Genomic DNA, 23,495 nt, shown 5'->3' with positions numbered 1-23,495 from the left:
GATACAATCGACTTCGGTGTTAAAATATTTGTTAACGGCGTCTGCCGTTCTTTATCTCCTCTAAAAGGGCCTAAATTGCCGTCACGCACGTCGAAAGGATAACGCTACCTTTTGCTCCCCCGGTTCCAGATACCCATTTATAATTTATAAGATTCAAATCGTCGCACGGAACGCGTCGAAAGATTCACATTGCCGAACTCTAAGCCCGGCGATAAAATATACATCGCCCCTAATAACGGTGCATGTCGATAAAAATTTTTTCACTCGCCGGATCTGCGAATGATATTTCGGATGCGGCTGACATATTTTACCCCAATATTATCTCGCTAATATCCAGCCCCTCATCTAAAAACCAATCTTGTTTAAAGTTAAATTCAGTCCGTGCCACGTACAAATGCAAATGCAAAGGAAAAGTTAATTTTCGGTCTGTTTCACACCGATTGGCTAATTCCGAAATGATTTCCTTGCAATACACGCCAGCGGTTTCATCTCGGCTCGCACATAAATATTGTCGATATTTCGACGATAATTTACGAAATTCCGGGACAACTTCGCGCGCCCGAAACTTGTCGCCGATAGAAAAGTTTCGCCATCGAACGAAAACAAAACGGAAAAACAATTACTTCGGATTTAACTTTGCAGGCGCGAAATAAATTAACAGTTTTTATTCAAACCGTGTTTCGACTCCGAGAATCTTGATATAAATAAATTCGCAGCTTCACAGCTTCCCCGGGAACCTTTATCTTGGTGTTATCGAGGTGTGTGCGTCAAGAATCCGAGCAAAAAGACCAACATCTTATAAACTTTGATTATTTCTTAGTTAGTTTCTGCACCAGAAAATTCGAGTTGATTCCGGATAGAAACAGACGGCGTATAAAAATGTCATCTGACCCGTGGATAATCCGACATGGGTGAAAACCGACGGTGACAATGATCCAAAAACTGGGGCTTCGTGCATTTATAATTGGTAATTTTATACAGCGTCAGTTGTACTGTTGCCCTTCGCACGCACACACCGAATTTGTTACATGTTAATTGCTTTCGATGTTTAATTCCATGTTCGATGATTTAGAACTAACACGTACGACACGTCCAGTAATATGTTTTGCAGATCAGTTAATATATTAGTATGGCCGTGTAATTGGAGAAAACCAATTTGAATGGACGGCTGCGGTTTCAGTCGCCAGAGACCGCCACCTTCGATACACTAGCATTAGGCAACCAGTTATGCATGATACAAATTACACGTGCATTTAATTCAATGACTATGAAACAAAAGACGAACACCTGAATACACTAAATTAAACTTGAATGTTAATGCTTCTCTTGGTCACCTTGTTGTTGATTTGGATAGATTTCGACTAAACGGATGGTAATGAGAGTGACAAAAATAATTCTGCAGATCAAATTCTTCAAGGTGATTATATTATATATAAAAATAACACGTCTATTACTCTTGAATCCCTTCTTTAATAAAATATGGAGTGTAAATTCTTAATCGGTTACATAAACTGCTTGGACTGCTTAAACTTCATACTGAGAATATGGAGTGAAGAATACAATAGTTACGTAGAGTAGACATGAGTGTCGACAGAAACTAAAGATATCCAAGTAATATTTTCAATATTAGTCAATACTTGGCATAAGTGAGTAAGTGAATATTATATTGGTATTATTTAACATAATTTTAAGTAGATAATAAAAATAAATTAAATAAATTTGTAAAATTTAAGTAGATTCGAACACGAACTAACCAATAAGAGTATAGAGCTGTCTCTATACTTCATTCAAACTATTTTAGAGACAGTTACAGATTTATCCGCCAGAGACCGCCGTCTTCAAAATACTAGCGGTAGACAACCAGCAAGCCACTCCACATTCATTAAACCGACCCACATATTATGACAATAAAGCATCCGACAAACACCTGAAGGCACGATATTAATACCCGAAGGTTGATGACTGTTTTAAGTTAGCGCAATGTTCGAAAGGCGCCTCCATAATAGTCCCCCTTAAGAATGACAAATTCACGATAGACTCGGCGAGTTAGTGCTGACAGATCGCCTTATGTGTCTAAAGAGGCTTTCGCGTAATGGCTGACTCACCGCACATGCATCTTTCAGCAGTGCTCTTAGTTCGTCACGCCGCGACAGCCCAGACAACCCCGGTTCATTTTCAACGGGGGAATTATGAAGCTAAAATTCCCCGTTTTCCACTTTCGTCAAAACCCAGACATGTGTACAACAATATGCGAGTTATTAAAGGTATGTCTTAAATGTCCGAATAGACGGGGAGTAGGTCAAGCGGGTTTTTCGCCGTGTCCATTTATGCATGTGCACCGCACGCCTGAAAGGACGGCTTCAACGTCCGGACGATGCCACAAAGCCCGAATCCTGATTGACGCACGATCCTGAATGGATCCCCTTAACTTATAACGTGATAGTTTTCGGAGCACCGAGAATTATTCACTCTAGAGAGCACTCGAGAATGTCTTTCATAAAAATGTCTATGCAATTTATTTGTGTATGAATCGCTTTATATAAAGTAAGATCATTTAAATTTTCTATTTATACTCGAAATCCCTGTATTATCCTTGATTGGTATCAAAGCAGTTGATCGAGTTCGACGACAACTTCGTTTCTGAACACATATCAATTACTCAGGATTTACACAGGGTCCCCCGAACCCACGCAAACAAACTTCCTAATTAAGTTACTTTGAAGTTCCATTTGCTCGGTGTGTAAATATTTTGTCTACTTTGAACTTCCGATCACTTAAAATAACACAATATTTTCGTGTACGCAAACAACGAACACTATTTGCGCCCGGTTGATTTTAATTAAAACATATCTGAGGGAAATCGTCGTAAACAACTCTAAAACATTATTTGTATAATATACCGAGAGGATCAACGAATATATTTGTTTATTGTTGTGTTTTCAGTTGTTTTATTTCCACCGCAATCGACAGAAGGCAGCACTGTCTACTGTATATCCGTAGGCAACCCTAATTGCGTTCCTCTGAGTCTCCTGACGAATCTACTTTCGAAATAAAACAAATTGATGCGTATAATAAATAATGGCTTTGATGTTGGGATTGTTTTATTTACAAAAATGCCACAACAAAATGGTCTTCAAGAACTATTTATTTAATAGAATGAAAATACCTGCGCCTTAAAATAAAAAGTTTATATTATTGCAAAAGTTAATATTTATGCCACGAATCGAAAAGCTTGTTTATATAAAACCCAATTAGTTAACCGCGTGTGTGCAATTTGAAATAAAATTTATTATTTTAGTTCCCAGGTACAACGCAAAAACTAACAATAATCGTTACAACTACGACTTGTAGTTGCTGCACGTTTACCCAAGGGTGGAACAGTTGAAACAACTTAAACATCTCCAGTTTAGTTTTTCTTAGAACACGTAAACTGTCACAGGCAAAACGCAACGACAGTCTAGACGAATCCATGAATTATTTCTCTCGTTAGTCCAGAAATCGAAGCACGGGAAACATCATAACCAAACACGCCCACGATGCCAATCAATCCCGCAAAGTTCCTTGTTTTGTGCCCGAGCTAAGTACAATATCGGATATCGGGAAATTTCTCCCGTTTCATGACGGCCGGAATTAAGTTTAAGTCTCCACATCAATCAACTTCGATACGTTTTTTTCTTGCTGTGGGTTGAAGAATTTTCAAATGTTAGATGTACGTTTTCGAGACCGGAATTAACCTCGTCCTGATCTGAATCAGTTTTATCAAAAGGTTTTCAATTTATTTCATAAGTTTTATTAAATTTATGGCTTTAAATATTTCCTTTCAATGTTTTGTTAATTAAAGCGATTGTTTAATTTCAAGTGCCTTTATTTAAATTTAATATTTTATATTTTATGGTATAAATATAGTATTAATGTACTTTTATTAAAAACAATTCTCGTTTAAAATTTAATGAAATATTATTTGTAATTCGATTTTATTAAAATGAAATAATTTACCTAAGCATTGTGCTGTATTTTTAACTACTGTAAATGAACCGGAATAAAGTTGAGCACTAAATTAATATCAGTTTCAAATGTCGATTGTAATCAGGAATACATAACAATTAAACAATATACATTTACAATTTTAAAAATCATAGAATAACAATCATTAGTCATTAGTTTATAAACTTTCATTTAAATGGTTTGCCCTACATAAAATTGTAAAACAATATATGTTACACTAGTCTGTATAATAGAGTTTGAGTTAATAAAACAGAAGTGGATATGTATTTATAACCGCAGAATAAACACTCATCAAAATGCCGCTCCGCTGGGAAGTGGAACAGCTTATTTGCAGAACGGTTATTCTCCAAAGGAATTTCGCCAAGTTACTCTTTTATTTCTTTTATCTTGTTCCTTTGGCAATTTGCACTTTGATGCGTTACTTTAAGTTTCAATACTTTAAAAATTCAAATCAATATCTAGTTTTTACGAGGCCTGAATATTGGAAATAATATTTCAGACCGTGGTTCTGAATTGACCGATGAATCACGAGGTCGATGAATTTTTTATGGGCCGCATTAGAATTTCGCGAAAAGCACCAGCTCATCTTCAAATCGTTAAATAATTTAAGCCTCATCATTATTCAAATTGAACGGGACACCGACCTAATTTTTACTCGAGCAATGAAAAATGTAAAAGTCAATTGCAAAACTCAATAACGAACATGGAGATTATAACCTAAAGCCTGTTCTTATTAATGGAAAAGTTATAGAGCGACGTGTTATTAGAAGTGAAGTTCCAACAGCCATTTCTGTCCGTAATGAATGTTGTTAACAATTTCGGTTAATTCAACATCTTAATCAAAAGTTCAACCCCTCGCTCATGTAAAGTTATTCACACGAGGGCGCCGATGGATCCGGAAAGCAGAAACTCCGCCGCGCTTCCATTCAATTTCATCTACTGACTTCCGGTTTTCCAACTAATAATTCTATAATTCATCGGGCACTCGTGCCGCGCCAGCGACCGTCGATAATAATCCACGCGAAAAACAACATTAATTAAACCCCTAATAACATAGACAAAAGGGGATTTAATTAAAACACAATCGCTCTGGACCGAAATCGCGCCGTGAGAAATTATGATGGGCCGGTTCCGCGATCCGCACCAACGGAGCGTGAATTGGTCGCATCCCGTGCCGCATTCATTTGCCGCTAATAGAGAAACTGCAGTTCGATATCACTTTTTTCGCTGGCGCTAAACGGTCCGGTGAAAGTTGCATAAAGTGCAAGCCGGCCGAAATATTTTACGGTCGAAACGAATTGGAAATATAAATAACAAGTCCACAAAGAAGTAAGGCAAGTCAAAAGAAGTAAAATAAAAAAAAATTAGATCATATCATTCATAGACAAAAGGAGAAATTAAAATGGGAAAGTTAGTTACTACACACAGAACAAATTAAAAAGACTTTAAGGAAGACCAAAGTCTATCCAAAATAACCCTAATAGAAAAGACAGATAAAAAGAATAAAAGAAATTTATATGTTAGATAAAACAAACCACAGAGAACTTAGTGAAATGACACGAAGCGATATAGATAGAAAGATCAAAATCTGTCCAAATCAAATGAGAAATGTAAAGAGTGGGAAAAGTAACAATCCAAAAGGAACGGCAGATCAAAAGAATATGAATTAAAGGAATAAGAAGTATCAACAAATGATAAAGAAAGAAATATAGTTATTATAGATAGAACGAATCACACGGAACTTAATGAAATAAAGTAGATAGATATATGCAATATAGATATAAGAAAGAGCAAAATCTATCTAAATGAAATCAGAAATGTAAAGACTGACAAAAATAACAATCCCACAAGAAATGGAATAAAAGGAATAAGAAGTATATACAAATGATAAAGTAAGAAATATAGTCATTATAGATAAAACAAACCTCAGAGAACATAATGAAATAAAATAAAGAAGTTAGATATAGAAAATTAGATAGAAGATAGATCAAAAGCTGTCCAAATCAAATCAGAAATGTTAAGACTGACAAAAGTAACAGTCCCAAAAGGAAATATAGATCAAAAGAAATGGAATAAAAAGACTACAAAGTATTTACAAATGATAAAGAAAGAAATATAGATATTTCAGATAAAACAAACCACAGAGAATATAATGAAATAAAACGAAGAAGATAGACATAGCGATATAAATAGAAGAAAGACCAAATTCTGTCCAAATCAAATCAAGAATGTAAAAAGTGACAAAAGTAACAACCCTCATAAGGAACGACAGATCAAAAGAAATGGATGACAAATGTAACAGTCACAAAAAGAACGATAGATCAGAATAAATGGAATAAAAGAAACAAGAGTATCTACAAATGATAAAGAAATAGAGTTATTATTTAAATCACAGAGAATATAATGAAATAAAACGAAGAAGATAGATATAGCGATATAGATATAAAAAAGACCAAAATCTGTCCAAATCAAATCGTAAATGTAAAGTGTGACAAAAGTAACAATTCCAAAAGAAACGACAGATCAAAAGAAATGGAATAAAAGAAATAATAAAGTATCAATAAATGATAAAGAAAGATCAAAATCTGTCTAAATCAAATCAGAAATGTCAAGAGTAACAAAAATAACAGTCCCAAAAGGAACGACGGATCAAAAGAAATGGAATAAAAGGAATAAGAAGTATCTACATATGATAAAAAAAGAAATATAGTTATTATAGAAAAAAACAAACAACAGAGAACATAATGAAATAAAACGAAGAAGATAGATAGAAGGAAAACCAAAATCTGTTCAAATCAGATCAGAAATGTAAAAAGTGATAAAAGTAACAATCCCAAAAGAAACGACAGACCAAAAGAAATGGCGAACCTTTTTTGATATCCGTTCCATAAAGTCATAAAAATTCTTTTTTGAATATGTAACGTGCCACGATAAAATCTCATTCGAAATGTTAGCGTAGTGAAAGTATACGTAAGTATAATTAAATGAACAAATAAAAGCAATCCTTCTTTAAACAATTTTAATAATATTTCAATAATAAATTAAGTGTAGATTAATAACTTTCAATTCATCTCTATCAAAAAGATAACTTATAAAAAATAAATAATTTTGTTTTTGTGCGTGCCATCAAAATTTTCAAAGGTCCCACTTGTGGCACATGTGCCACTGTTTCTCCATCCCTGTTATAGATAAAACAAACCACAGAGAATGAAGAAAATTAAAAAAAAAATGAGAAATGTCGGTTAAACAGAGAAACAAACCAGAAAGTAATTAAAAACGACAGAATTTTCTATTGTCATCTTTGAAAATGACACTACCAATAAGAAGAAAATACCCAAAGAAGTTAAATAAAAGAATTAAGAAGTATCTACTAAAGATAAAGAGGTAAATTAATGTGAAAATAAAGAGAATATATTAATTTTTCATCTGAACTATTACATATTCTTATGAAAAACTGAGTTATTCTCAGTTGATTCAAAGCAAATCAGTGATAAAATAAATGACAAAGACAACAAACCCAAAGGGAACGTCACATCAAAGAAGTAAAATAGAATGAATGAGAAATATCACCTAAGGAAAAAGAAAGAAATTAAAATCTATTATTACACATATGACAAACCAAAAAAGATTTAAGAAAGGCATAACATATAATCCGAATCACTGAAAATGACAATCCCAATAAGAGGGACAGATCAAAAGAAAGACAATAGAAGGAATAAGAAGTATTTACAAAAGATAAATAGAGAAATTAATGTCGAAAAACTAGTTATTACAAATAAAATAAACCAGAAAGGACATAATGAAACATCATTTGCACTACTAAAAAAACCTGTAAGAACAAAATATTTTATGTTGGTTCAAATCGAATCAGAAATGTAATGAATAAGGAAAATGCCAAGCCCAAAAGGACACATCAAAAGAGGTGAAATAAAAATGAATGAGAAGTATCTGTTAAAGATAAAGAGGGAAATTAAAGTGGAAAAGCTAGTTATTACAAATAGAACAAACCAGAAAGGTTTTAAAAAAGGCATAATGAAACAAAACGAAGAGAATAGATCGATTTTTCATCTACATCGCTGGAAATCCTCATGGAAGGCGGCGGTATGACAATAGCCAAGTTTTTCGTTTTATGACGAACATGTAATCCCCGCATAATGTGCTTAATTACTATGTAGCCGCGCCATTCAAAGAAAGTAACAAGTTTCTCGACGGCAATGGCAAACAAAGAGCATTAGATAATGTGAAACGCAGAAATGCACTTAGGGCGGCGGCCGCGCGAGCGGGGCGACCATAAATAAATGCGGCCGTATTAAAAGTTGAAAAGTTAAATTGTTTTTAATATAAGCGCGAAGTGCAAGTAAGAAAATGACATATTTTCATCCGAGTTACAACACCTCAGGTGAAACTTTTAAATTAAGTTTAAGGGTTGATATTTGAGTGACACTCTCTAGTCGTATTTAACAATTAAAGTCGCCCCTCTTGGGGGCTGACAAGCGGCGCGGTCCATTAATTAATGACAATCTCGTCGCGCGGAGGAGGGACCAAGATCCATCCCCTCCGACAAACCCCCAACATAAAAACTACTCCAAGAATCAACTGTAACCATTTAAACTTTAACTAACTCCCGCACAACTTTTAACTACAACTATGCAATGCGGACTCCACAGTTTTATAGTCCGGTTTTCCCCAGTTTAAACACCCCGGAATTCTGAACAATTAATTAATTTACAAAACAAGAAACTATTTTATGGGCGCTGCATTATAAACGTCCGTCCGGACAACCGGAATTATTTCAATCTGTTCAACAATTTGTCAACAGTGTCCTATCGCAACCGCTGGAACATAAACGCTCCCGTCTATATCGATGACTGTAAGTAACAGAACAGATACAGAGTGATACAAACAACACAAAGGGTCGGACGACGTAATTCGGTACACGTAACGATTGTAATTCCGTCGGTCGCCGTTCTTTGCGTAATTTATGGGGCGCCTTCTAATTATACGTCGCCGCGGAAAGGTCGTGCACAGAAGTCAGTAATTATTCGCGCCGGTCTCTCTATTCAATTCGGGACCGCTGCCTGCGGAATAATAAATCCACTGGGCCAAGGAGGATATTTTGTTCGTTAACAAAGTTTCGCGTAAACCGGGTTGTGTGATTGACACGATCGGACGGTGTCGCCATCTAGATGCCGGGGGCAATAATAATTTTGTTTTATGATGAAACGGAGCCATTAAAACGTATACAGTGTCGTTAATCAGAAAAAAATTCAGTGTGCAATTCGACGGTGGTGCAACGGCAATAAACCGGAAGCCCCGATTGTAATTAAATTTATGAGAGATTGAGACTTAATGCGTCCGGATTACGGTATAGATTCACTTGAATGGGATTTATAAGGTTTGCGCTTAAAATGAGAAAAACGCGACGCGTAACAGCATTAGTTTCAAATTCGAAACTATTTACGTGAATTTATTGTTATGACAGTATCGTATCACATAAAACTTATTTCCATATTCCCGTGCAGGACGGCGAAATTTATATTCATAATATTTTTGCGAAACGCAAGCATAAAGGTATATATATTGTGTTTATTTTGCCATTATACAATATTCCGGATCGTATATCACGGAGAATTCACAATAAATGTAATACACAATAAATAAAATCGGAAATTGGTCCATTAAATAGCTTACGGCCTAGGAAAAATTGCAATTACAACAACCACGCATCGAATAATTACACAGATTAATGGATTCATTAAAAAAGAATACCAAACAATAATTTTCACCATTAAAACCACGTCAATCTTCTTGAATTAATTGAATCACAAGGGTAACTCCTCAAATCGATTAATTGTACAAGTACACAGTTCGGTAAGGAGTTTAGTGAAAATCAATTCAAACTATCGGCATCAATTATAGGTAGTCCAGATTACGGGACGTATTCATGTATATTAGATAATCAAGTGTTCACTTTGTAAACAGACTTGCGTAAACTATTGATTTTAACTCGATTGTCAACTTGTTCCTCATGATGATACATAAAATATGCAGCTTCACTCGAGAACTAAAATAATTCCGGTCGAACAATAAAAAGCAAATAAGCTTTTAAGTGCGAAACAATGTTTTTGTTTTCAATACGAGATATTTGTCATGTTCAATTGTTGCACGGCTTACGTTGGTTAAACGGAACGTGACATAATTACAATAGACAGTAACTGAAATTCTGACTGTTACTTTGTAAAGTTGTCTCGAGCTTCTGACGTGAACATATCGTTTAACATTTTACGCAAACCGTGTTATTTATTGGTACCAAAAATGATGGAGTGATGGAGACACTTTACGTCCTCAATGATTAGACAACTCAGAATGCACCAGGTTATAATGGTCTTATATACAGTGTGGCTCAAGTTAATATTTATTAACTATAATATAATAGCTATTTTTTAATTGAATAATGGTTTTGTATTAGCTTAATCTAGTGGATAATTTGAATTACCTACAGTATATAAATTTAAAAATATTTTCAATATATTTTATTTTAACGAGTAATATTAATTGAATATTTGCAGTTTTAAATTTATATTACTTTTTAAATATCTAATACACATATAAATAAACATCATACCATTGGAATTCAAGTTATCCAAAATATAATAAGTTAAATGACATTAAAACAAAATTTTTACAGTACATCTTTTATTTTCTTTTAATTTCTAATAAAAATGATAGTGTGGGGCGACACTTTGTGTATTCAATGATTAGACAACTCAGATTGCACCACGTTATAATGGTTTTATATACAGTGTGGCTCATGCAAAATGAATTTTTTTGTTATGACTAATTTTTAATCTCTATATTAGCTTAATATAGTGGATAATTTGGATTGGAATACATTAAATAGCTTTAAAAATTAATTATATATTATAAAAATAAACAGCATTTTATTGAAATTCAAATTATCCAGAATATAATACATAAATTAAGTTAAATGATACCAAAAGAAAATGTTTACCGTACATTTTTTATTTTTTATTAATTAATAATAAAATTGGTTTTTGTTGAACATTATTAGTTGTGTTTACAAATCAAATATGGCAAAGATTATTATTCGTAGCAACAACGATCCACTCGCATTTAATTAAAAACTGTCTGTATAAATCACAGTCAACGACAAATCCACTCGTATTATTTTACACCATTAAAGTAATAAATCATTCGGGCGTTTAACTTTGGGCGCTGCAGCAATAACATATGAAAATAACCGCGGACCTCGCTCATATATCTGTCATACCCCGCATCTTCGGATTCTCCAGGGAGGAGGGATCATCCCGGTGACTTATTTATTTTAAAAATCGTCTGTTTTCTCGTACTCAAACCTGCGGCAATGTTATTAAAAAAAGTCTGTTGTAGTTTTATTTTCAATTAGTCAACGTGCGTAAACAGGTAACAAAAATAAATGTTCCTCAGAAATTTCCCTGTAAGTAAGACAAATTTATGTTTGCCCATCCGACCGCGAGTTTAAATATAAAAAAAATTAAATTTACGGCTACTGAAAAAACAAGAGGGGGTGGGTAATTAATTTATATAAAGCGGAAAAGCAAACAAGCCGCCGACCCCTAAAGTGTCTCAATAAAGACGCGTTGGGGTAAAAATAACCGCGGACGAGAAACTGTCAACGGTTTACACCAGATGTAAAACGGTAGCAATGTATTATTTGCGTTGTTTTCCAGATTTTATCCTCACACAATTATTAATAACCGTGCTGAAATATAAATGAATTCGTTAAATTAACACTTGTGTCAAAAGCGTGCTCGTACGGTTTCGCTTAAAACTTATCAACCCCCGGTGTTAATTAATGAGATGAAAAGTTGAATACGGTCGAAACACAAAGAACCGAATTATCACGAAACCATATAGCCCGGATATGAATTTAGGAATTCGGGGCCCGGAATTATTTATAGGGGGATGTTTTCAATTATATCCGCCGCGGGGTTTATTTTAAATCGCAATAAATTCCCAACGACGATTACTCACCGACGGCCGTCCCAGGCCCTTTTGTTCGCCAATCTCACCTGCAACAGAAACGTTCATCTTAATTTGTAATATGATTTTATTTGTTAAAAACGGGAACACATGAGCGTCTCTTAAAAGGGGTTTAGCGAAATTAACCACCTGTGCGCAAATTGCCGGCCGGCCGAAAATGAAATTTAAAATAACGGCGGCGTAAAACACCGTAAAATAGTTGAACATCTATATTCTTGAATATTGCATTAATAGAGGGTTCATTTCGAACGGGAATCCGGCAGTTGTACGGGCTTTTGTTAACTGTTACGAGCTTATTCTACAACGTGATGTTTACAAATGTGCAATGCGAACACTGTTCCTGTCTGGAACTATCGATTTCGGCTCCAATTTGTTTAAATGCTGCCCATAATGTTTTACGATATGGACCCGTGTTTGTGGCATAAAGGATTTTAATAAAAATTCCCAACCAACTTATTTATTCAACGATTTAAATAAATATTCGTAAAACCCACCAAAAACTTATTAAGCCCAAATAAATAACGAACAACATCCATTGGGATAGACGGGATCACATTGTCATTTTCAATAAATCATCCCGATGATTACCGAGTCTAAAATTGATGGATATGTCATTTGTTAATTAAATTTGTCTTTCCATCTGTATTTGTAAATGATGAAAATTAAACAGGTTTCACGTTAATTAAATTATAATCACACAGAGTATCGCTGAATCGTAACTTTGTCCCCATAGAATTTCATACGCAGCAATTCTCTATAATTTCGTTCAGAGTGTGTAGAAAATCTTTATTGTTTGTGGAAAAAACTAAAACTGTATACAATCATGTTTATGTGAATCATTTTTAATTAAAAGGTTTTTTTTACTTTTAAATTTTATAGAGGTATTATTTTTACCCTCGCATTTTTTATGCCTTTGTTTATATTATTATTTTTGTTATTATTTAGTAATTAAATGTGTTTTATAAGTTTAAATCTTTTTAATTCCCTAGGTTAATGGTTTCTTCCTACTTATATATATTTTAATTCATTTTATTCAATTTGAACCATATATTTTTAAAATTTGAATATTGAATATGCATACAGGATAATTCAATTAACGCATTCATTAGAAATTTATGGAGACAGAATGAGATATTGATTTGAAACTTGATGAAATACCCTTTATATACTTTTGTATTTTTAAATTCTTCACTAATTGCCAATAAAATGGCTGTGTTTTAAATTTTAATCTAAAGGTAGATAGATAGATATAAATTTCACGTAGATTTTAAACAGTTGGATTTACCGGCTTTTCTCAGTATGGGAATTTCGGGCTTTAAATGGAAAAGGCCAAAGGTAAAAAATTTTGAACACAGGGGTGACACCGTAAAACTGGACATCACCACTAAGTTTCAAGATTTGTATATAAAATATATTTCTATAAAATGTCAAAAGTATAAAAATAATTTATTTTATTTTTATAAATGAACACTTTATGATTTAATTAATACTTTATGATTTAAAGACTAATGGGTGATCTATATCTTAGATAAATTCAAAAACTAAACATTTTAGGCTCAATAAGTAACCAGTTTTTATTATTAAAAAAGTCTTTGATCGATTTTTTCCTTGAAACTACATCAGATATAAAGATGATGTTGAAAATTTGAGACCGATTTTATTAAATCCCATAATGTTTGAAATTTTATAACTCGGATCCAAGCTTGTTACCATAGTTGGGAACATAATAGTCAAACTTCCTTGAAAATTTGAAGCAAATCGAAATTCCTAGAAAAAAGTTACAGCCATCTAAAAATACCGATTTTTGAAAAATAGATCAGAGCATTTTGAAAACAGGTAAAATTTTGCCAATTTTTGAAAATGACTAAAAACTTGAGTTTTTCAAATTTAAAAACTTTCTCAGTTACCGGATTTGTCCAACAGAAAACAATAAAAATGTTAAAGTTTGTACCAAACCTTACTCTACAAAAGCTGTTCAAAATTTTCTCTATTGACCTGTAAGCAAACTTAGGTCCGCCTTATCCAATTTTGTTGCACCAACGTTCCTCCTTATTGCTGTTCCGGGAGATTGTAGGCAGCCGTTATGACCCGTCTACGCAATTTACCGATATTTTGTACTTCTGTATCTTCGATTGAAGCAATAAACAATGAGATACAAATTATTTGGGTTACAAACATTGAAAATATTAAGAAATAAATACTACATGAAATTGTTGTAGAGTTTGTAACAAACTTTAACATTTTTTATCTCGTTTTCTGTTGAAACTTTATCAGAATTTTTTTAATAAATCGACTTATTTAGAAGTACATATCTGGTTAAAAAAATTCAGATAAGTTATGAATTTTTACATTTTAAGGATTGCCTTCACATTTTTGATTTTTATCTCAAATAATACTTTTATTTATTTCTATTTTTTTATATAAGTTGATTATAGATATAAATAAACAAATAAAGGTATTTAGAATTTAGCTGGGCGGTTTTTGTTAGTAGTGTTAATGAAGACGTAATTGAACCACTGAGAAGGGTGCTCGACGCGATTATAATTATTCAAAAGCGTACTTTATCGAACACAAATAAACCGTGCAAAACTGGAATTAAATAAAACATCTGGAGTTTATTCAATTCGGTTGCCGAAGCGTGGTTTTAAATTGTTTTAAATATTTGAAAAGCGCGGACGGAATTGGACGCATAAATAACGAAGGACGAAAGTAGCCCGTAGACGAACCTATTGTTTAATTTAAATATAAAAATAAAACGGGTGTTTGGACTTTTGCCTGTTGAAGTATTAACGGTCCGGTGTATTTTTTTGTTTTTTTCTATGTTGCGTCGCCGTGCCGGAAACTAATTTAGTAAAAGCAACATCGCGCAACGGAGGCGCGTCCTCTGTTATCAACCCTGTAATTTTAATGAATATTCTATACACTTGCAGGCCACTTTTACCGAGAGCGTCGCGACGCGTATAAAACTACATCTCTTTATTACTTGTATTCTCATTTCATGAGTGTGTTGCTTTAATAATTCATTAAACTTTATTAAAACTCGACGACATTGTCCCGCAACGGAACTACCCCGCTTCGCAACCCGTCAGAAAATCACGTCCGCGTTAATCAAACAGGAAAATGGAAATGGAAAATATTCAGGAGCCAATAAATTGCGAATTCAGATTGAATAAAGTTAGTTTAGTGTGATAGAAAAGGTTAATGCCGTAACTCATGGCATAAGTTAAGTTGACTATATAAATTGTTCTCGGTACCAGAGATGAGACGAATTTATATTCGATAAATGGAAACTATTATTCGTCCTCGAATCTGCTTCGTCCTCTTCGAATTATTTATCAATTTACTTTGCGTTTACGAATGGGAATATCAATCTATTTTATTTTATTTTCCAAATTTAGAATGCGAAATTAAGCTACCGCACTTAAGGTACGGCATAACTTGAAACGATAATTGAGATGCATTTACCCAATAAATCAAATTACTTCAAGTGCCCATACTTGTGCCAATATAAATTCCTCACATTTCATGTTTATATTTATTCATCGAATATTAAGGAAATATGAACCAGCCGTTTTTGTTTGTTGTTTTAGACATCATAAATATTTATATTGGAGTTTCCAGCGATGAATCAGGAAACGTTATTTCCGATATGAAACATTCAAAGGGCAGCAGTTGTGTTTTGGACCGTTCTTAAGTTGCATCATGCAAAGTACCAATAATACCAGAAATAATCATGAATTTACACTTTTATTTTCATGGTTTCAGTTAAAATATTTACTTAAAAATGTATGCTTTTGTTTTTTTTTCAGAGAATGAAGAGCCTCAAATTTAACCTTAGGAAGATTCACTATTATTTTTTACTGTGATATAGAAATATGGAATTTAATACACCCAAACATTGAGACTTAGTAAGGGTGTCTAACTTTAAGATAAAGTTACTCCTCCCTTGAGCCCAATATTTTTACTTTTGATTATTCCATATAAAACCAGACATTCCTGTGCTGTGAAAACTTTGAATTCAACAGATCCAACTGTTTAAATTCAATCTGAAATTTACCTGTAGTGGGCTTTTCTCAGCCTCTAAAAAATCTGAGATTTCTATGCTATGAAAATTTCTGTTTTGACATTTCTACGAATGGTTATTGTAATATTGTATCAACTATATGTTATTCTTATATACTGTTATCTTCACCATTGTGTTTTTAATTCAATTAATTTAATTATTTACACAAACAATTATATATATTGAACAATTAAATGTTTAAAATTATATATCAAAATTGTACTAAAAATAATTTGAAAGATTTAACAAAATGTACATTTGTATAAATGGCAAAAGTTCTGACACAGCTTCAAATGTGGTGAATTCACAGACACTTCCTAGAAGCCTCCCATGTGAATTTACTGACTTGGCCACCCAGATTTTCAGACCTTTCCCCAATCGAGCATGTGTGGGATAAGATGAGGCAACGCTTAAGAAATTTACAGCCACCTCCACGGACTTTTAATGAACTAAGACGTCAGATTCAGTTCGTATGGGATGAGCTACCACAATAAAATGTCGATAATCCCATTAGATCGATGCTACGACACGTCAATGAATGTTTTATCACAGTTTAATTTTTTAATTATTATTTTGTAATATGTTAATATTTGTCTAAAACAAAATTTGGAATAAATCAATTATATCCAGTTGTTGCGTTTTTTTTTTCTTTTCACGCAGTATATTTTACATTATACTTCCGTCGTACGAAAAAAGAAAAGCAAACTAACTTTTACTTAAAATTGTAAGTATTCGAAATAGGAATTTCATCGAATCGTGCAAGCGACGATAAAACGATCACTTAAAAAAGCTAATTAATGACCGCGATAAAAAACTTAACGAGTCCGGGGTTATTCTGGATGTCAATTTTAATTAAGGAATTTAACTAATCGCATATAAAGTTACTCGTCGGTATTAATTTAATGCAGATGAGGCCCGTCCCCATAAAAAGAACACAAGGAAGTGGTGTTTTAGCAACGGTAAAAAGATTAATTAATCTCCTTTAACATGCAAACCGCATTATTCTTTCGTCCGCCCCACGTTTCGGGGGGTGGGCACCGAAAAGCCGGCCCTGTAGCGGCGTTGCGGCGCTATTTTACGACTTTAACGAAGCATGTCATGACAACATTTCCATATAAAACGCGACCAGCAAACGTTTCGGGGGGGCACAGGAAGGGGGGCCCGAGTTCGACGCGAGGATGGATGTCATTTGGTGACTGTCGCCTTGGAAGCCCGAACGAAATTATTCTTTACGATGGTGCAGAGACTCATTAGTCGTTATGCTACTTATTTTATACAGTGACGTACTTCGCTTTGTTGTTCGCCCGCGTCGCGACGCCCCCCAACGACGCTTTGATGTCGAAGTTTGGCGACGCGTTTTATCGGAATGTCACGAATTTAGTTGGGGACATGGGAGTCACTTAAATAAATTTAAAAGCTTTTATGAATTTTGAAAGTTTTACATCCCTTATTATTTCTTTATAATTTTTTTACCTCAACTTATTTATTTATTACGAATTTTCTTTTTCTTATTTTCGCTTCCCTTTGTTCTTTTTATTTTCTCATATATTTTTTAAACTGAGTTTTATGAAAGTATTTAAGTTTTTTAATTTTTGAATTTTGTTGTCTTATTATGTTGATTTTTATTATTACATTTTTTTATTTTAACGTATTTATAATAATGTTTTATAATTTTAAATATTTTTAATTCCTATTTTTTCTAGTTTAATGTTATAATAAATTATTTAAATAATTTTATTCAGTGTAATTCTCATATTTTCCAATTTCAGAGATTTATTTAATAATTTCATTAATTTATTTAACTTTAACAATTTTTAATCAGAATTAATTGCTAAGTTATTATTTTCAATACTAATTTTAAAAATTATTGAAATTGATTCGATATAATCAAAATTTTATTATTATTATTTAAAATTATTTTAATATATTTTTAATGTGTTTATTATTTTAAATATTTTTAATTACTTAATTTTTTTTTCTACTTTAATGTTATAAAGTATTTATTAATTTTATTCAATGTGATTCTGATGTTTTCGAATTTCAGAGATTTATTTAGTAATTTTTTTAAATTATGTAACTTGACTTACAATTAATCATAGTTAATCCCTAAATTATTGTTTTCAATATTAGTTTTTATTCAATGTAATTCTCATATTTTCCAATTTCAGAGATTTATTTAATAATTTTATTAATTTATTTAACTTTAACAATTTTTAATCAGAATTAATTGCTAAGTTATTATTTTCAATACTAATTTTAAAAATTATTGAAATTGATTCGATATAATCAAAATTTTATTATTATTATTTAAAATTATTTTAATATATTTTTAATGTGTTTATTATTTTAAATATTTTTAATTACTTAATTTTTTTTTTCTACTTTAATGTTATAAAGTATTTATTAATTTTATTCAATGTGATTCTGATGTTTTCGAATTTCAGAGATTTATTTAGTAATTTTTTTAAATTATGTAACTTGACTTACAATTAATCATAGTTAATCCCTAAATTATTGTTTTCAATATTAGTTTTTCGATAATTTTATAATTTGTTTAATTTTACGTAGATTTTCATATTTCATGTTTAATCCCCCAAATTATTATTTTGTGTACTAACTTTGAATTGCTTCGATGTCATTGAAATTTAGTAATTAATTTTATTATAACAATTTATTAATTGGATAAATTGGCCATCAAAATCGTTTTCTCTAATGGTTTATTATTATATTCAACCTTTCGATTAAAATATTATTTTAATCAAATTCAAATATGATCGAATTTTGTTGTTATTAAATCTACATGTTTAATTGAATTAGTCACATAAATGTTATTTTATAAAATAATAAAGCAAATATATTAATCCATTATTAAATTTTGTTGATGCTCAAATGTTAAAATAAATATTCAAATTTCACATTCGAATGAACCGAATTAAAAATACGCATTTAATTGAAATAGTTTACGTTCCACAGAACCAAACAATGGTAATTCAATTATAGTCAACCATTTCCCTTGTCGATTTTCATTTTTTACCAACCTCTTAAGTAGGTTTTATTCTACCGCACGCCGAAATAAAACCGTTAATGGGCCAAGACATTCAAACCGCGATGGGATACGTTACACGTTATCCTGCAGGATTCCGCTTGCGTGCCGCGAATGTTCCTTTTAGTTTCGTTTTGTTTCACGCCAAGAGATAATCAGTTGATGTCTTACTTTTGCGAATTCCACACTTTCACCGTTCACGACTTATATTCCGCTGCAGCCCTTGTTATACTCCCTGAACTGACTACCAAATTGCGTCTCCGCACTTTGTTTCGAACCGTTCTACTTGGGAGGTCCTTGTTGTTTTTAATTACGATGGTTGTTGACTGGTGAATCAGTTCAGGGTTGAAAAGGTCAATTATTTTAGATAAATTTAATCGGGTTTTACGCTTAAAACCTTGAACAAAGAAAATTAAAATGTGCGGTTTCGAAACTCCATCAGCGCTTCATCCGCAAGTGCCAGTTAATTAAAGGCGCAAATAAATCTCCGTAAAAAAGTCACCCAGGACAAAGTACGGCAATTGTTTACGTGGTGAGCCGTGAACGTCGTTGGTCGCCAGTTAAGGCTCTCTATTCCTTCGGGATACCCATTCAATTCGCTGTCCTGAATACATAACTTCCATCCAATAAGCTCCGTTACAAAGAACGAATTTATTCGGTACGATGCAAATATCCGATTCGCGTCTAACAAGCTGATTAGGGCGATGCTGGCTTCGGGGAATCACAGAAACCACTCGTTGGAAAAGATGAATCGACGAGCAGAATCTTCAAAAAACTGCGACTGTTGTGAAGTTATTGAGGGGATTTATGCAAATGTTTGAGGATTGGAACTGATGTTTGAGATTAAGTTGACAATTCCCGGTGGCGCAGTAATAGCTATGGTAAATGGGGCGCATTTAAAATAATTATAAATATGTAGGCGTCGAGCTCACCATCGTGATTAATACACTGTTCATTAAATAACCCAATTAGGGAAATTTTAGCACATTGTGTTTTGGCGCTGGCGTAATTAATATGTACGTTCTCGATTCGCGGAGGGCAAAACCGAAAACTGTGCCGGCTTGTAGTTCTGTTTCGGTCCGTATAATCGCATTATCGATTGCCGCGGAACTTTGCCACAACAAATACGTAAAGTTTTTCGCTGTCTGGTTACACGTAATTATGTTGTGGCGTTGCCGTTCGTTGAATAATCCGGTTTTTTTTGTATGTTACATGAGTGGTTCTTTGTTCATTTGTAAGAATACATGTTGTGGGAGTTCAAGGCTGAACGCCACTTTGTCTCCAACATTATTTGGTTAGACAATTTCGACATTGTTCTCTTGAATTGATGCAAAAAGTTACTTTGTTTGTTTGTATAGATTCAGACGATAAATTTTGTACATTACAAAGTATTTTTTTATAAAAGAAACTTTAGTATAAAACACTGAAGATAACACATGACATTGCAGGTCCTTAGAAGAATTATTAATATACATCGAACAATAAATTCAATTAAATACTTTTGTTAGTTTCATATTAAATCTATTAAATTTTTAGTTTTACAATTAAAAAATTTGTGGTGGCCAGCAATTCATGTGAATCCGAGTGAGAGTGTAGCCACCTAGCAACGTAAGAAGGTCGTTGATATCAAGTAATCTAGCGATAGTCTAGAGTGTTGGTCAACATAAACAGACATGAAGCTCAGTATCGTGTTTTTCGGGAAATGTAGGATTGAAATTAGCTGTAGCGATAAAAGTGAATAATTGTATGAGACGAGGGCAATTAAATAAACTTTGGAAAGGTCGGGGAATGAATAATGTGGAGAGGATGACAATTATGATCTTCTTCCTAGTTTAGAGATGTTTGTTAATTTAGAAATATAGAATTGTAGAACGAAGAAGTGCGAGAGTTAGTCGGAGAAGCTGGCGAGTACTGTGGAGGTAAAGGTGGATAACTACACGATAAGGGCGACTGAAGGAACTTTTGAAAGCTTAAATAATAAATAATGTAGAGAGGATTATGATTATCATCTTCCTAGTTTAAAGACGTTTTTAATTTAGAAATGTAGTATTGTGGAGTGGGGAAGTATAAGAGTACCTGCTACTCAGAGAACCTGACCAGTACTGTAGCGATAAATTTTGGAGAGATCGGGGAATTAATAATTTGGAGAAGATGACGATTATTATCTTCTTCCTAGTTTAAAGATATTTTTAATTTAGAAATGTAGTATTATAGAGTGGAGAAGTACAAGAGTAGCTACTAATTAGGGAACCTGATCAGTACTGTAGCTGCTACTCAGAGAATCTAAGGATAATTTTAACGATGAAAGTGAGATAATTGTATGAGATACGAGTGATTGGGGAGATGTTGTAGGGCTTGGAAAATAATTTTAGAGAGTATAGAAGTTATGGACTTACTTCTACGAAGTGTGGTGACTTCGAGGATCGGAAAAGTTTATTAGTTTAGAAATGAAAATATTCAGAAACTCTAGTGAGAGTGAATAAATATATGTGACGTGGGCGATTGAACAGACGTTAGAGAGCTTGAGAAATGAATAATTTGAAGAAGATGGAGATTATATACTTTTTCTTAGTTCGGAGATGCTGGTTAATTTAATTTAGAGATGGACTGTAGAATGGAGAAACACAAAAATACATTGTAACGTTGTGGAAGTGAAAAACAGAGAAAAAATTATAAGTAATTTGACGACGCTGGTGAATTTGGAAATGTAATGAGAAAACGTTGGGGGATAATTTGCCCACAATCTTTCAAAGTCTAGTTACAAACTCGGTAACATCCGCAGAAGGATTAGGCACAGAGGCCACTATTTCACCAAGATATTCCACAGTCATAATATAATTTAGTTAAACATCTTAATAAATAAAATTTTTATGGAGAAATTTCTTTTATAATTTTGATATATTTGTAAAGCTTCGACACCTTCAATTAAATAATTACAGTGCAGCATGTACTATTTTTTAAGTGACAAAACTTACTTTTTTTTGATAGTAAATATGTTAAAATATATATATTTTTTTGTTAATGACTCCATTAGCTAGGATAAAAGTCCAAAAAAAGTCGAAGATTAAAGTAGTAAGGAAATTAAGGTGATTATTTACCACATGCAAAACTTAATGTCGCCAATTTTAATAATTATAATGGACCAGCTTTTAACGTAAACGTAATTCACTTCTAGCCCTGTAATTAACCTGCGGTTATAAATACACCGCTCCAAAAACTGACTACAATAATTATAACCTTTGTCATTGTTATTTTGCAGAGTTTAAACTGCAACTGTGTACCAAACTACAAAATAAACAACTATGAACATTTTCGTTAATTTTATTAACCATAACAGCCAACAATATCAAACCAAAATAACAAACAACCTAATGTTTCTCGCTGAAACCGTGCTCCTCGCCGCCGGAATGACCGCCTTTCTTTCCATAGTCGGAATGATGGGAGTGATGACTCTCGTGACCACCGTGTCCCTTGTACCCCTTGTGATCTTCGTCGTAGTGGCCCTTGTCCGAATGTCCGGACTTTCCGAAGTGGTCGTCGTGGTAGCCGCTCTTGTGGCTGCCTCCCTTCTTGTGATGACCCGATTTGCCACCGTGATGGCCGTGGAAACTGCCGTGTTTAGAATGATGACCGCCTACATGATGATCGTCGTAGAACTTGTGGTTCTTGTGGTACTCATCCTTGTGGGATTTGTGATGGAACCCGGTAGTCTTCTGTCCTTTCTTGTGTCCCTTTTTCCCTCCGTGTTTGCCCGATTTGTGTTTGTGACCAGAGGAATGATGCTCACCGTAATGACCGCCGGATTCGTGGTGGCCTTTGTGGTGACCACCCTTCTCTCCGTAGTGGCTGGCGTGGTGGTGCTTGCCGTGCTTTCCGTGTCCCCCTTTATCGTGGTGATGTACAGATTTGTAACCCTTGTCGCCTTTGCCGCCGTGACTGCTGTGGTGGTCGCCGTGGTGCTCGCTTCCGCCACCCGATTCGTGATGGCTGGAGTGTTTCGATTCAGCTATTTCCAAGTCGTACTGCTCCTCGTGTTCGATTTGCCTACTGTGGCAAATGGCCACCAGCAAACATACACTGGCACAAAGTATTAGAATTCGCATTGTTCTTTGTAAAATGTTTGCACTGAACTGATTTCTTCTGATAAGTATTGGGTATTTATAATAGGTGAGTTTCATAATAATCAATCGTGGTTTGTGACACCAATCACGCAAGAGTTGCGCGTTTTTACGGATCCGTTGCATTAACATCTAAAATTTTGTCTTTATGCAATTTGTTCATTTGTTTGCGGAAAAAGTCCTAGATCTTGATGTTGTAAACATTCGTTTAAGTGCCATAGAT

The 23,495-nt window shown here is 33.4% G+C and overlaps 2 protein-coding genes across 2 annotated transcripts in view; both read right to left on the bottom strand.

The window, feature by feature from the left end:
• The window catches only part of LOC109600338 (uncharacterized), a 150,430-nt gene that overhangs the window by 109,250 nt on the left and 17,685 nt on the right, over nucleotides 1-23,495 (bottom strand). The gene's annotated exons all lie outside the window — the stretch shown is intronic.
• Nucleotides 22,523-23,257, bottom strand: LOC109600339 (histidine-rich glycoprotein-like). Its single transcript, XM_020016478.2, has one exon. The coding sequence runs from the start codon at nucleotides 23,255-23,257 to the stop codon at nucleotides 22,523-22,525; it is 735 nt and encodes a 244-aa protein (XP_019872037.1).

Source organism: Aethina tumida, chromosome 7 (assembly GCF_024364675.1).
Source record: "Aethina tumida isolate Nest 87 chromosome 7, icAetTumi1.1, whole genome shotgun sequence".
NCBI lineage: Eukaryota > Metazoa > Arthropoda > Insecta > Coleoptera > Nitidulidae > Aethina > Aethina tumida.
Note: the sequence above shows the minus strand (reverse complement) of the source record. Positions and strands in the feature narration are given on the sequence as shown.

Coding starts and splice junctions, on each gene's coding strand:
- LOC109600339 (XM_020016478.2), bottom strand. CDS start 23,257: ATGCGAATTCTAATACTTTGTGCCAGTGTATGTTTGCTGGTGGCCATT.